This window comes from Macrobrachium nipponense, chromosome 3, assembly GCF_015104395.2.
Source record: "Macrobrachium nipponense isolate FS-2020 chromosome 3, ASM1510439v2, whole genome shotgun sequence".
NCBI classification, from domain to species: Eukaryota; Metazoa; Arthropoda; class Malacostraca; order Decapoda; family Palaemonidae; genus Macrobrachium; species Macrobrachium nipponense.
In genome coordinates, this window is record NC_087202.1 from 122,294,364 (window position 1) to 122,308,185 (window position 13,822).

At 40.1% G+C, this 13,822-nt stretch overlaps 1 protein-coding gene across 1 annotated transcript in view; it reads right to left on the minus strand.

Annotated features, from left to right (window-relative positions):
* LOC135222018 (uncharacterized) overlaps window positions 1-13,822 on the minus strand; it is a 366,510-nt gene that overhangs the window by 267,199 nt on the left and 85,489 nt on the right. The window contains 5 exon segments of the mRNA XM_064260144.1: window positions 1,657-1,764; window positions 2,461-5,328; window positions 5,331-6,065; window positions 8,083-8,181; window positions 9,931-10,114. Coding sequence (XP_064116214.1) covers window positions 1,657-1,764; window positions 2,461-5,328; window positions 5,331-6,065; window positions 8,083-8,181; window positions 9,931-10,114 — 3,994 coding nt within the window.

Genomic DNA, 13,822 nt, shown 5'->3' on the forward strand with positions numbered 1-13,822 from the left:
CAATCATTCACTAATACAAGAATAAACAAGGGTTTCAATTTCTGGACAAAAATTAGAAACCCATTCTTCGGTACAATCTTTCCAGCTTATGTAGGATTCCATAGAATTGTCAGAAGTCAGTCTTCATGTGCGCCTACTGTTTTTTTATTCAAAATATCAACCATATAGCAATATCTATTATAACGACTGTCTTCTTAAATACAGAAGGAAAACCTTTGAACTCCAGTTACAACCGACCTTGGATGCAAAGGACGCAGAGAATGAACACTTGGCATAACATCAGCATAGACATGTGATATTTCAGACATTGCCTGTGAAACTACTGAAAATGGGAATTCACATCATATGTGATTTCTGTCAAAACAGGGGAAAACTACGTCGGATATTCAATAAAGGGACTGACATCGAAGACATATAATTCATTTGTATGCCACAGTTTAATTCAGTTCAGTTCCAACAAACGGCAAAGGGGAAATGGGGCTACAGACAAGATGTTGTCTAAGTCACAAAACCGTGGATGGAAACATTGCACAGTCGAATGGGAAACCACAAACTGAGGTACTTGCTAGGGACAGGGTGGCTACGAGGGAGGAACAAGAATGCTTTTGGGATGCGATCGGGGTGATGGAATCTGTGGTGCACATGGACAATGGGCCAATTCTCTTCCTAATAATCACAGGAGCTGGATAATACAGTGGCTTTATGAACTGACTCATTATTCCTACTGATAACAGAACTATTCCAGTCCAAAGGAGGATGGAAAACGCTACAGCAACCATGACTTAGAGACCGATGTCCATTGTATGACTGTTGTCTTTGAGTTCAATGTTGTTTCTAACCAATAATCTTTGTTTTCAGATTCCTCAGGCCATTCATTCTAAGCGTTTGATCCATTTCCCGTTCTGAGAAAAACTCTTATTCTACTCCTCTCGACTCCTTTTCATTCTGGCTTTAAGTTCCTGAAACGGTGACAAGCAATCAAAGCTAAAGTGGACACATTCCCGGATCATTTCCACAATCTGTTCACTCTCCCTGAGTCAGAAGTAACCGCCCATGATAATTTTTACAACCAGACAATATGACGATGAGCAAAATATTGCTTTCAACTGAAAACTCAAATGATTTTCTTTACAGTGATAATGCACGATGAATAAACGGGTTTGTATTATTATCTAAATGGTTTTGAAATCAATACTTAACTGCTTCGGCGTCAATAACCTCGTTGTTGCGACGCCAGTAGGAATTAACAAATCAATCAAACTTAACTGCTTATCTAGGAATGTGGATTCAAATGTCCGTACTTGATGCAATTCATCTTAGACAGAAGGGAAAATGACGTACCCCTGTCACTATTTCAAATTAGAAAGATGCGCCACCTTTGACAAATGATTTTGACACAGAGCACTCCTTACTACATAATCAACGCCAACAAATTCCGCGTCACTCATCTCAAAAGACAAATGCCACAGCCACCTGCAGCCCTTTCTACTTCGCCAGAAACTAGGCATTCCTCATCTCAAACTGTTATCAGCCTCATAGCGATAATGATTTCAAGATCACCGAAAAATAAGCGATGTCATTAAGGAAAATGTACACTGGGTCTTCAACATCTATCTTTTACCTTTCGTGGGGTAAAAAAATGATCTCAGAACCTACCTCCATCTTCAGACCTGGCCGTTGAGGCCTTACTTTTGGGAACTATGGGCACGGAAGTCAGAGGCTGAAGGACGGATCCCAGGATTTCGTCTATGTTGGTCAACTTTCCTGTGGGTACCAAGGAGACTTAACAAGCTGTAGTTACAGACTATACATTCATAATATATCACACAGAACACGGATCTGTACATTTGAATCGCTTGGGTAAGAGCTTCACAGCTTTAAAGTTGTTCATCATATGAATTCCACAAACGTCAATAGAAAAAAAGGATCATAAGGCGAACACCTTCCGAATTTTAAAGAAACAGTAATTGAAATAAATGCAGAATTCAACTAACTGTAAAGCTAATCAACCTAAAAAAAAATCCTATATTATGAAGTTTTCATCTGGGACTATCAGAAGATTCAATATTTTGGTATATGGAATATAAGTGACGATGATATATTTGTCTGTCCAAATATTACAATCCTTTTCCCCAGGTCCCTCCAAAGGAAAGTCATTTGTAAGCTGGCCAAATATTTTTTCCTTTAAGCTCCATCTGAGATATTATTACCCTGTGGTCCTATTTCATTTCTATGTTATTTATAAAATATTTATCATTGTGTAAAAGAATACCTATCAACTCAAAATGGTATGACAACTTTTGTTATATTCAAAGGATTATTAACCATACTTAGAGAAGGACGCAGTATACAATGCCCTGTCTCCAAAGAGTGTAAGAATATTCGTGTTTCTCGGTTCCGACTCAAAACTCCTACTGAGCTGAAACTTATTTATGTGGCCTATGAAATTCCTCGACTCACCAATAAACAATGACAGGTTTCTTCTCGCTCTGTCTTTCAATGATTCCTTCTTCTCCTCTGACTGTTCCTCCTCCTCTTCCTCCTCTTCCTCCTCCTCCTCCTCTTCTTCCTCTGCTTCTTCTCCAGTCACTGAATCCTTGCCACTCGTTTTGCTCGTCTTCGAAATTTTGCTCGAGGTGCTCTTGTTGTCGTCTGCATCGTCCCCTCCTCCATCCACATCATCCTCCGCAGGCGGAGGGGAGTATCCCATCAGTTTCTCCATCGCAGCGAAGGACTCTTCGCCTTGATTATCGTTCAAAAGTTTGTCGATGTCTTCTGTGAAACTAATATACTTGGGATTCTTCATCCTTGGCAGCTCGGGACTGCTTGGCCACTCGAAGTTTTCCGTCTCGCCCTGAGTGTCGTAACCCTCCGAGTAATAACTGTAAGGCCTCTTCTTCGAAAAGTCGGGGCTGCTGGGCCACTCGAAGTAGGTGTAGTCCTCCTCGTTCTCTTCATCTACCTTCTCCATCTTGGAGATGTCACCACTACCATCAGACCAGCCCAAGTCGGTTTCAGTTTCGCTGTCCCCATAACTGTTGCGATAATGAGACCGCTTGCCACCTGCCTCTGCCTGTGCTCTCTTGTGGAGATGCAACTCTGGGCTTCCTGAAGGCCACTCGAAGTTAAAGTTTTCGTGTTCATTTTCAGTCTCACTTTCGGCCAGTGCTTTGTCGTAGATGTGAAGTTCTGGGCTTCCTGACGGCCACTCGAAGTTGAATTCAGCTCCCTCACTTTCTTCTTGAGCTTTTTTGTGGAGATGAAGCTCCGGACTTCCCGACGGCCATTCAAAATCGAAGTTCTCTGCTGCAGCTTCTGCTTGGGCTTTCTTATGAAGATGTAGTTCGGGACTTCCCGAAGGCCATTCAAATGCAAAGTTGTCATCTTCGGTTGGTTCTTGGGCTTTCTTGTACACGTGCAATTCTGGGCTGCCCGACGGCCACTCGAAATTGAAGTTTTCTTCCGCCGCGGCTTTCTTAGAAATGTGGAGTTCAGGACTTCCCGTGGGCCATTCAAATGGATCAAGTGAATTGCTTTTATCAACGCTATTTTTAGAGAGATTGCCCTTTGAACTACTCCTGCTTGCAGCGGCTCTACCTTGACCTTGCACATTTACATCAGAGTTTGTTCTGGAAACGTGCTCCTTACCATCAGGACTTGTTCTGTCACCTAATTCTTCTATGTTCCTTTTATCATTTACGCTGTTTGATACGTAACTGTTTAGTCCTGACTTTGATTTTTTCAAAGACCTCGATTTAGAGAGGGAGAAGAACTGACCCTCTTCACCTGCAGATTCACTGGAGTCTGAGGTTTCTGATGATTCACTGGAACTGGAACTAGTCTTTTCACTTGCTTTTCGGTCCTTTGTTCTCTGTATTTTTGTTCCTGATCGTCTTAATCTACTGCTACTGTGGCTACTTGATGTTTTTACAACTTGAGGCCTACTCTCACCAATATCAATATCTGGTCCAAGAGAAAGTTTCTTGTCACCCAGAATTCCAGACCGTGAGCTACTGCGTGATTTTTCTCCTTCACCAATACTTCCATGGGAATTGTTCCCGGATCGTGACTTGGAGAGGTTTGATGACGAATCATTACGAGATCTTCTTCCTAAATTAGATGAGGAGTTGTTGCGAGATTTTTTACCCTCTTGTATTTCACCAGAAGAACCCTTCTTTACTCCTCTGGGAGAGGAGCGAGATGAGGGTCGACTGTGATTGTCTCCTGAGGATCCCAAAGCATCATCTCGAGAGCTCTGTCGTCTCCTGCGAGAGAGGGTAACAGTAACGACTGGAACTTCCTCTTCACTGTCTGAAGAGGTTTCTGATGATGAAGATTTACTAGCCTGAGATGACTGTCGGAAACGGCGCATGGAGCCACTACGTCTCATAGCATCCCCTTTGCCCTTGGAATGTTTTCTTTCAACTACCCGACCTTTTGATGATGTTTTCTCTAGCGAAGGAGGCACTGGGGGCTTATCGTCTCTTTTACTTTCCCCACCACTGACAGCACCTTCATCTTCTTCATTAACTTTGGACTGGTCAGATTTTAACTGGACTGTTTCCTCTACCTTAGTACCAGGCCTTGTTCTCAGAGATGAAGGAGGAGGTTTCCTGTTTTTATCATCTTCACTTCCCCGTTGTCTTCGTAATCTCCTGAGTTCCTCTCTTTTTTCCTCTTGTTGTTTTCTCATAAGTTCAGTATCTTTAGGGTCAAGGTCCATATTCAGGACAGACTTTCTGCATTCTTTGTTACCAACCCCAGGCACAAAATTCAGTTCAACAGTTGGTGAAGATGTATTGTTCCTGTTGGGTGACACAGATGACCCTGTCTTTCCTGAGCCTGGAACTGGAGAACGAGGAGGTAAAGGTGACAGTGATTTTGGACTTGATTCACCGACAGTGAGGTTAGACTTAGCACGACTATTTGCGGTTGTGGCTGAACTGTCATCTTTATCTCTCATCCAGCGGGGTGTTGGTGCAGCAGGTATACTCTCACTCGCAAGTGTAGAGTATTTTGAGGATAACTTGAAAGTTGGAGCCTCAACTAAACCAGATATTGAAGAAGAAACTGGTTTTGTTGGCAATGATGGTACTGCTGCCAAATGTCGAAGAGGTCGGGCCACATATGTAGAGGTAGAGGTAGATGTAGCTGTTGTTGATGATGTTGCAGTGGCTTTTTTCGTTGGTTCACTTCCATTGGCTTTCTTTGATTTACCTTCTTCATCAGAACTTTCTCCTCCGGAACTAAAATCTGCAGGAGCTTTGTTTTTCAACTTTACCTCTCCTGGATCAAAGATTGGCAGGACTCTAACAGCATTGGGGATGGGGCCTCAGGTGTCCTTGGCTGACTTTTGTCATCCATTGCAGCTTTTGTAAGCTTATCTATAGCATCCTGGAATTGTGGAAGAGAAACATCTTTTCCTTTGTTTGTTGAAGAACTAGTTCCAACAGTACTTCCAGAGGTGCTGTTCAAATCTTGAGTTCTGGTTCGAGTGTATGGGGTTGCTGTGGCATTTTTATCAACATCTGTTCCATAAATACGACTTCGCCAGCTAGAACCAGTACCTGTTTCACTGCCAAGGTAGCTGTTTTCTCTACTATATGAAGGTCTGTATGTTCCAGATGGCTCTGAATCTTTGAGATAACTGTTGCTACGGGAGTAGCTGTTATAGCGATTTGTGTAACTGCCAGAGCCTGACCCATAACCAGACTTATTGTAGTCAGAGCCATAGCCTGACTTTGCATCGGAGCTGTAGCCTGATCGGTCGAAATTCGTACCACTGCCGAGTCGTGAAGTGTATGAGGAGGGAGATCTCCCTCCTTCGGAACGGGGAGAATCCTGAGAGAATCTTGAAGTGACAGATGACGGGGGAGCGAGGGAATTATTAAGGGCATTGGTGGATGTGGCAGATGCAATGCTGGCAGAATTTGTGGAGAGGGAGGTAGGGCGCACCCTTGGGGATGTAGTGGTGGAAGGCTTGACATCACTGAACTTCGATGAAAGAGATGAGACAGCAGAGGATTTGTCATTGGAAGCAAAACGTGAACTGTATGTACCGCCACCTGAAAAATAGGAGCTAGATTATTAGTTTGTTCTCAAACCAGGGAAAATTGACAGTGTGCCAGTTCTAACAACATTTTGTATTATACATATTCCTGACATATGGAATAGTTTTTTAAGCCTAAAACACAGAAATACGATCCAAATACGTCATATATAAGTAAGCTAATAATTACAAAAAGCAAAGCTACAGAATCAATCACTCTATATCTAATGTTTAACCATTTATCATCATATCAAAGTTGGCATTATTTTTTTTTAACCGCCAGTCTTTCCCTTTTGCCTTAGAGGAAGCTCTAAGTGCTGTTAGCCTTCTCTTCTAAGCAAGTGATGTTCAAGAATGAGGCTGCTAGCCTTACATGGTTACATACAACAACATAATATATAATATATATATACCTGGGAGGAAAATGAAAAACGAGAACTGTCCGAGATCTTTCGGTCTTAACGACCCTTTACTAAAGGCAAGACTGATCAGAACAATGAGAAACACAGTACAGGTAAGCATATATAAACGGACATTACAGGATTAACAAAAGGTCCAGGTCACTTTAAAGAAACGAAAAAATGCCCGTGGGCTAGATTAAAGATTTAAAAGCAGCCACCCACAGGTAAGTTAGTTAGAATACTTACCTGTGACCACATGTGGGTGGCTGCATTTACATCTTTAATGTAGCCCATGGGTATTTTTTCGTTTTATTAAAGTGACGCAAACCTTTTGTTAACCCTGTAATGACCGTTTATATATGCTTACCTATACTGTGTTTCTCATTGTTCTGATCAGTCTTGCCCTAAGTAAAGGGTCGTTAGACAAAAAGATCTCGGGCATTTCTCGTTTTTCATTTTCCCCTGTGGCCTTACCTTATTTATACAATAGCATCACGTCGTATATATTTCGTGATCAAGTTATTCATTGAATGTTAAATAATTGGATCAGGCCATGATGAAAGGCAGATGAAGATGAGTGGAGATTTGTGGACGACAAAGCTGTCAACCTATTTTCTACAAGTCGTCACAGCCAACCACAATCATCCCACGACTAAAAGTAATTTGAGTCAAGAGTCAAAAAACATTTTTGACTAAATGATAAGGTGCAAAAGTCTTTCATCATTATTATGTATGAACGTATAAGATGTACATAAATATGAAGTGAAAATCAAATGACATTATTGCAAGCCTAATGAATGAAGCATTCAACCCAAACTTCCTCTCTTTTGTGATGACATCACTGACGAAAGCAAAACCAGCCAGTAAATCGGTGCAGCCTCTTTTAGCGCTTCGTTAATCAGTGTTAAGGTGAGTTTACACTAGGCTTCACCCCATGCTGCAAGCGTTAGACTCATCACCAACTCCTCCCAAATTCTTGTTAGCCCTGCTTACTGGAGTGCTCATTAGGGTGAGTTAGTGGTGTGGCGCGACTCTTGATGAGCAGTCCAGTAAGCGGGGCTAACAAGAATTTGGGAGGAGTTGGTGATGTGTCTTATGCATGCAGCATGGGGTGAAGCCTAGTGTAAACTCACCTTTAGGTTAAAGGGAGCACTGCATGTTTAGAGCCATCAATCACAAATATAGTTATATAGAATCTCCAATATTCAGTCTATGTTCCGTATGCCTATGACTATAATCAGAGATTTTAAGAAATTCCATAGCGCTTATCACTGAAATTAGACAGGGTTAGTTAAAGGAAGTTTGACTAACCGCATAGATTAGTCATGGCAAGTTACTAAAAGTTAACATAAGCTAAACTCTAAACTAAGAGACAACGATCGTTTAAGCTTAGTATAACAGGGACCACACTTAACAGCTGACTGACTCTTCTAGACACTAAAGGCATTAACACCTGGGCAGCTCCGGAAGCACCTCGACAAATCAGTTGTCTCTGGCGGGTGCTTCCAGGACTCGAGCTGTCATAATAGCGCCGGTAAGCGTCCCGTTTTGCCACGACTCACCAACACGAACACCACAGCTAAGGGGACGTTACTGATCTAATAAAGAGTCTATTGAACGCGTTTGGTATACCTGTACTGCTGCGAGTACTCGGCGGGGAGTACCTGTCCCTGAACCTACTCGTGTAGGTCGAAGATATCGGGCTCTTATAGGTGCTGCTGCTGCTGTAGCCTACAGCAGGCATTCAGAAAACGACCAGATTAGTTGTGGAAGACGCATCTACCGTTTCTTACACACAAGTGAAGAAATGCGCAACTTTTCTCTAAAAATATTTGCTATTTCAGAGGCATATTACATTACTATCACTTCCCCTACATTTAATAGATTTTGTATTTTTCTTTTACATTAACCACAGGGATAATGAAAAAATGTGTCTATGAACCAACTAGTTGTACACAGCTTTGAAAATATATTTCGTAGTCAGATTGTAACACCAAATCGTAAGCAAATTCGTGACCGCTGAAGAAAAATAATTCGCTCATAGGTGAAACTTAGCTAGCAATCAATCAAAGACAGTAACGACAATGATTGTACGTTCGTAATAAGTATAGAGCATCAACTGAAACATTGGGAAAATACCCAAGTCATTCCTTAAATATATTTTTACTCTCTTTACTGATAATAGGATCCATAACAACGCAGCTTAAATCGAATTCGGTACTGAAAGAGAAAAAGATCGAGTAATACAGATTCATAGGTGAAACGAAGACGTGAAGTGAAAATCTTAGCTCGAGTCCAGTCGCCAATGAATCCAGGTAAAAAAAAAAGTCACAGGAAACAAGTAACTGGGAAAAAAGTCAATTAATCTTTCATGGATAGTGACACCCAAGGGTTTTAAAACCCGGTATGTATACACCTTTGCGGCGTGTTTAGTACAAGCCCCTTGAAGATGACCTTACAAACATAAAGACTGCAAATATCATACAGCTAACGACCCCAAAGAAATATTGTGAAATTTCTCCTGTCACTTTACTACCGCTCACCATAAATTAATGTGATTTTTTTTCCCTTGAATTTTCTTCCTAGCCAAAATTGTAACTTCTTTCCCTGAGACTTATTACCAGCCACCGTCTCCAATACTGCATGCATGGAAACTGGACCTGGAGAGAATGCGTACAAAACCTCTGAAAATAATATTTTAAGTTACTATCGATCGCAATTTTACGAGTCTGATTCACTAAGCAGCTCATGAGGAGGCCAGGCCGGTTCTTGAAAGCTTTCTTTTAAATAGCAGAATGATCCACGTAACTAGTGACAGCGTTTTTACAATTCTGCTTTAATGAGTAGCACGTGAAAAGAACTGTCCAAAACATTTAACGTTTATTGCAGAATACTACTTCATTCTGTCTCATTATTACCAAACTCTGCTCTGCAATTTTATAATTTAAAGAATTTCGAACCAAGTACATTGCTTAAATATACAGCTTTAGGATACAAAGAATTTACTGATCATCGCTTTGAAAACATCCCTTTCACATAACCTTATTTCACCCAAAAGACAGATTCAACTTGACGTTTCTAGAGATGTCAAATAAAGTCCCAGATTAACTGATAGAGATGAAGTCATAAAATAATCAACAGAAACTATTTTGAGCAGATTTCAACACTATAAATAGTTTACTTCTCACTAGAAGGGGAAAATATATGCAAAAAAAGGAGGGGGTTGGGGGTTGGGGGAAATATACTGTTCAAAGAGCTATGAAAAAATATTTCACACTAAAGGGGGGAAATATATATAAAAAAAAGGAGGGGGGAATATACTGTTCAAAGAGCTATGAAAAAAAAAAGATATTCTAATCAATAACTGCCTAAATACAGTATAATAACACAGTTCATAGTATAATGTCACAGTTCAGAGACTGGTCTATACAGGAGAGCCAAACTCAACCCCTCCAGATGGGCGATGACGACCTTCCTTACCTGAACCTGACCCGTAACCCCTGTTGCTATCGGATCCGGAGCCGTACCCGGTGCCGGAACGGTCGAGTGAGGCTTCCCGGCTGAGGGCTGCCCGATAGGACACAGTCGGCACTGCGTTCGTGTCGCGGCTGGAGGAGGAGTTGGTGGTGCCGTACCTTCCGGCGCCGTAGGACGGGGAGCTCAGCTGAAACACGAAATGGGGACCGTTAGGTAGTGTGTGTGTTAATGTGGTAGAGAACAAGAAATATAGGGTGCTACTACTGTATTAGCGTTAACTGAATGTGAATCACTAGCGGATCCAGAACAATTTTAAAAGGGGGACACCAATTTTCATATTGTACGTACATACACACACACACACATACATATATATATAAATATATATATATATATATTATATATATTATATAAGATATATATATATATATATATATATATTTATATATATATTATATATATATATAATATACACACACACATTTCATTACCTGTTCAATCAGGAAATACCGAATCCATTATTATTATTATTATTATTATTATTATTATTATTATTATTATTATTATTATTATTATTATTATTATAATCTGTTGAATAAAATGGCAGAATTCAGCCAATTTTATTTAAAACCAGGATTTGTTTAAAAGAGGGTCTTCTTCGAAAATACTACTATCATATTATTATTATTATTATTATTATTATTATTATTATTATTTATTATTATTATTATTATTATTATTATTATTATTTCCTCTCAAATTTCATTTTCTATAATATATTTTCTTTACTTTTCTCCGTTTTTATATTTCTAATTTATCTTATTATCTAAGTCTTCAACCATATTATTTTATCATTATTTTCCAAGGAGGGTGGCACGTGACCCGGAGCCGCCAGCCACCACACCCCCTCCCGCAACCACCCGGATCCGTTGGTAACGTGAACGCTATTATACTTGTCAACTGACTTTTAATTTTGATCTTCCATTTGGAATTATGGCTATACAGAGAGTTCTTGTGAGCAATGATGAAACGCCTTGTACTGGGTCAACTCTGCTGTTAACCATCGTGACTCATCTGTTGTCAGACCGCCATGAACCGCATCTATTCATGAACGCTTGGAGGAGTATATATGGACCTTGGCAATGGCAGAGAACCATCGCTTAAATTATTTGATTAATCACCGATTATATAAGATAACAGGGACAATTATAGTTAAAGAATTTGCCAAGCCTTTCGAATTATGTGTATACATTTTCATAAATTGTAGGGTTCTGATGACGTTTGGTGGATATTTCAATATTACATGATGAATATGTGTATATGTATGTGTATATATAGTATATATATATATATATTATATATATATATATATATATATATATATATATATATATATATATATATATATATATATATATATATATATATATATATTTTATTACAAACGTGGAGGAAAGTAGAGCCGGACTTGAAAACAAATTTGATATTATTATTAAAAAACGTCGTCCGCTTCTTAGGGAAATTCGAAGAGAGGTTAACCACTGGGTAGGGAGGAATCCTTTCAAATCAAGACCTCTAACCAGTGTGTCTTAAAACTTGTTATAAGGCTCATCTTACGAAATGAGACAGTGTTGGCTACACACGTTACTAATACCTGCATGATGTCATTTCCCCCCAGTTTATCATTCATTAAGATCAATTTCCTTCTTGGAAAAATTATTCCAGACGTCCAATAAAGATTTTAAGTATCTTGATTTGCAATGATTCATGAAGTAACTTCTAAGATATATCAAGCTAATTTCATTGGTCAAAGACAACTGAATGCCCAGAATTTCATTCAATTTTCTTATAGTGGTTAGTGTCGTGGTCAGCCACTCAGATGTCGCCGGTTCGCGTCTCCCCCAGGGCGATCAATAAAACCACTGGCTCTCTATCACGATCAGTTACTGCTGCAGTGTTGGGGGGTCTTTAGCGGTGGGAGGTTGGAACCAGCTTTCTTTGGAAGCTAGAATTTTAAGTGAGTGCAATGGCCCTTTGGTGGTGCTTGTTCCATGTGAATAGGTTTCATCTACTGAAGTAATAACAATATTAATCTAGCAAAGCCTAAGCCAAATTTGAAGCGTTCTTCTATCTCCTTTCTTACGGATAGGATGAGGAATAGATGCTAGTTGCTTCGCCTTTATTCCATGTATAACAAATATCATAAACACTTATCGCCACAGTGGACTCGCTATTTTGCATAAGACGAAGGTTGGCGGCAGAGACTTCCTCGCGTCTCTCTCAAGGTACAGAGGTTGAAAAACAAAACAGGTATAATCCAATGTGATTTAGCAAACGCAACAGCTGAACATTACGCAGTTACTTGGCCTAATATGGCCATGCAATTACAAGCAGGAGACCTCCCTCCGTCATGACGAGGTGTCTGAGGGTCGAGTCCTCTCAGAGGACCAGCACTGAACTAAATTTAGACAGCAGCGTGATCACACATGACGTCCCTACGTACTGAAACTGACATAGTTTCATATTTTCTGTCGTCTTCATTTTGAGCCTCAGCTGCATGAGGCGAAGGCACCACCAAATACTGAAGTAATATATACTGCGCATATTTTCTGAGACATTATTATTATTAATTATTATTTATTATTATTATTATTATTATTATTATTCAGATAATGAAACATATTCATAGAGAACAAACCCACCAAAGGGACCACTGAATGGAAATGCAAGATTCTAAAGAATATTGAGGTGTCCATTAAGAATAAGTAAGAGGTACAGTGAAGTATAGAAAGAAATGCCTCTTATCAAAAAAGAAATAAATTTAATAAATAGATAAACATAAAAAAAGTATTAAAATGCAAGTAGAAGAGTATTGGGTTAGCAATGCACTGCATTACTCTAAACAGTAAATACGAATGCGTTATTGCCCGGACTAATCATGACAGGCTGCCATATACGTATAGCAGCAAACAACTCACAGTCTGACTGAGAATTGGAGCCACCATGTTGCTCTGCCTTCTATTCGCCGCCCAAATCCCACAGCCTCACACACGCACACTTCTTCTCCCCCACCTTTCGAAGATAACTGAGATAACCGGGAGGAGTTTATTCTTTATATATATATTCAAGATCAGCCGCAGCAGCCCCTTTCCCTCACACCGGCGTAGCAGCAGCCTCGCGCATTGTAACTCATCATGCAAGAGGGCACACCGACCCCCCACGGATGGGGGGGGGGGGGGGGGGGGGGACTTATGACCCCCTCTTTCGAGAGATGATGCACATTAGCGCCCACACGTTTGGCAGCAGGCTTCCACATCGTCCTCGGTTTATGTTGGCCGATGACGGCGACGTATTCGAACGCATAACACAAATATAAAAGAACGCGAACTGAAAAGAAGTTAGCAGCACCCACTGAACGACACGTGACACATCATATAACCAAAATAAGAAGAAGAAAGCAGAAGAGAAACGTTCCTCGTTTCACGTCCCATTACAAATATCATCGCATTACGAAACTGTGAATCTTACCTCTTCTTAATGAACGCCATATTCTTTGGAAACCCTGAATTTCAAGTCAGTGGCCCCTTTGGTGGGCTTGTTCCATATGAATAGGTTTCATCTACTGAATAATAATAATAATAATAATAATAATAATAATAATAATAATAATAATAACAAATACTGAAGCTTTGAAATAAAATTTGGTCCTAATCTTGAATGGACCCGCAAACTTCTCCCTTTTAAAGACTCAAGAACTTGGAAAAGAGGTGACTGGTCGAATTGCTGTTTCATGAACGCCAGAAGTACGAGAGGGCAAAGCAATCAATGCTCTTATAAAGATGCGAGGCAGCCAACAAAGGCCCAAATAGCTGGAGCGAACGGAATTCCCGTCTCT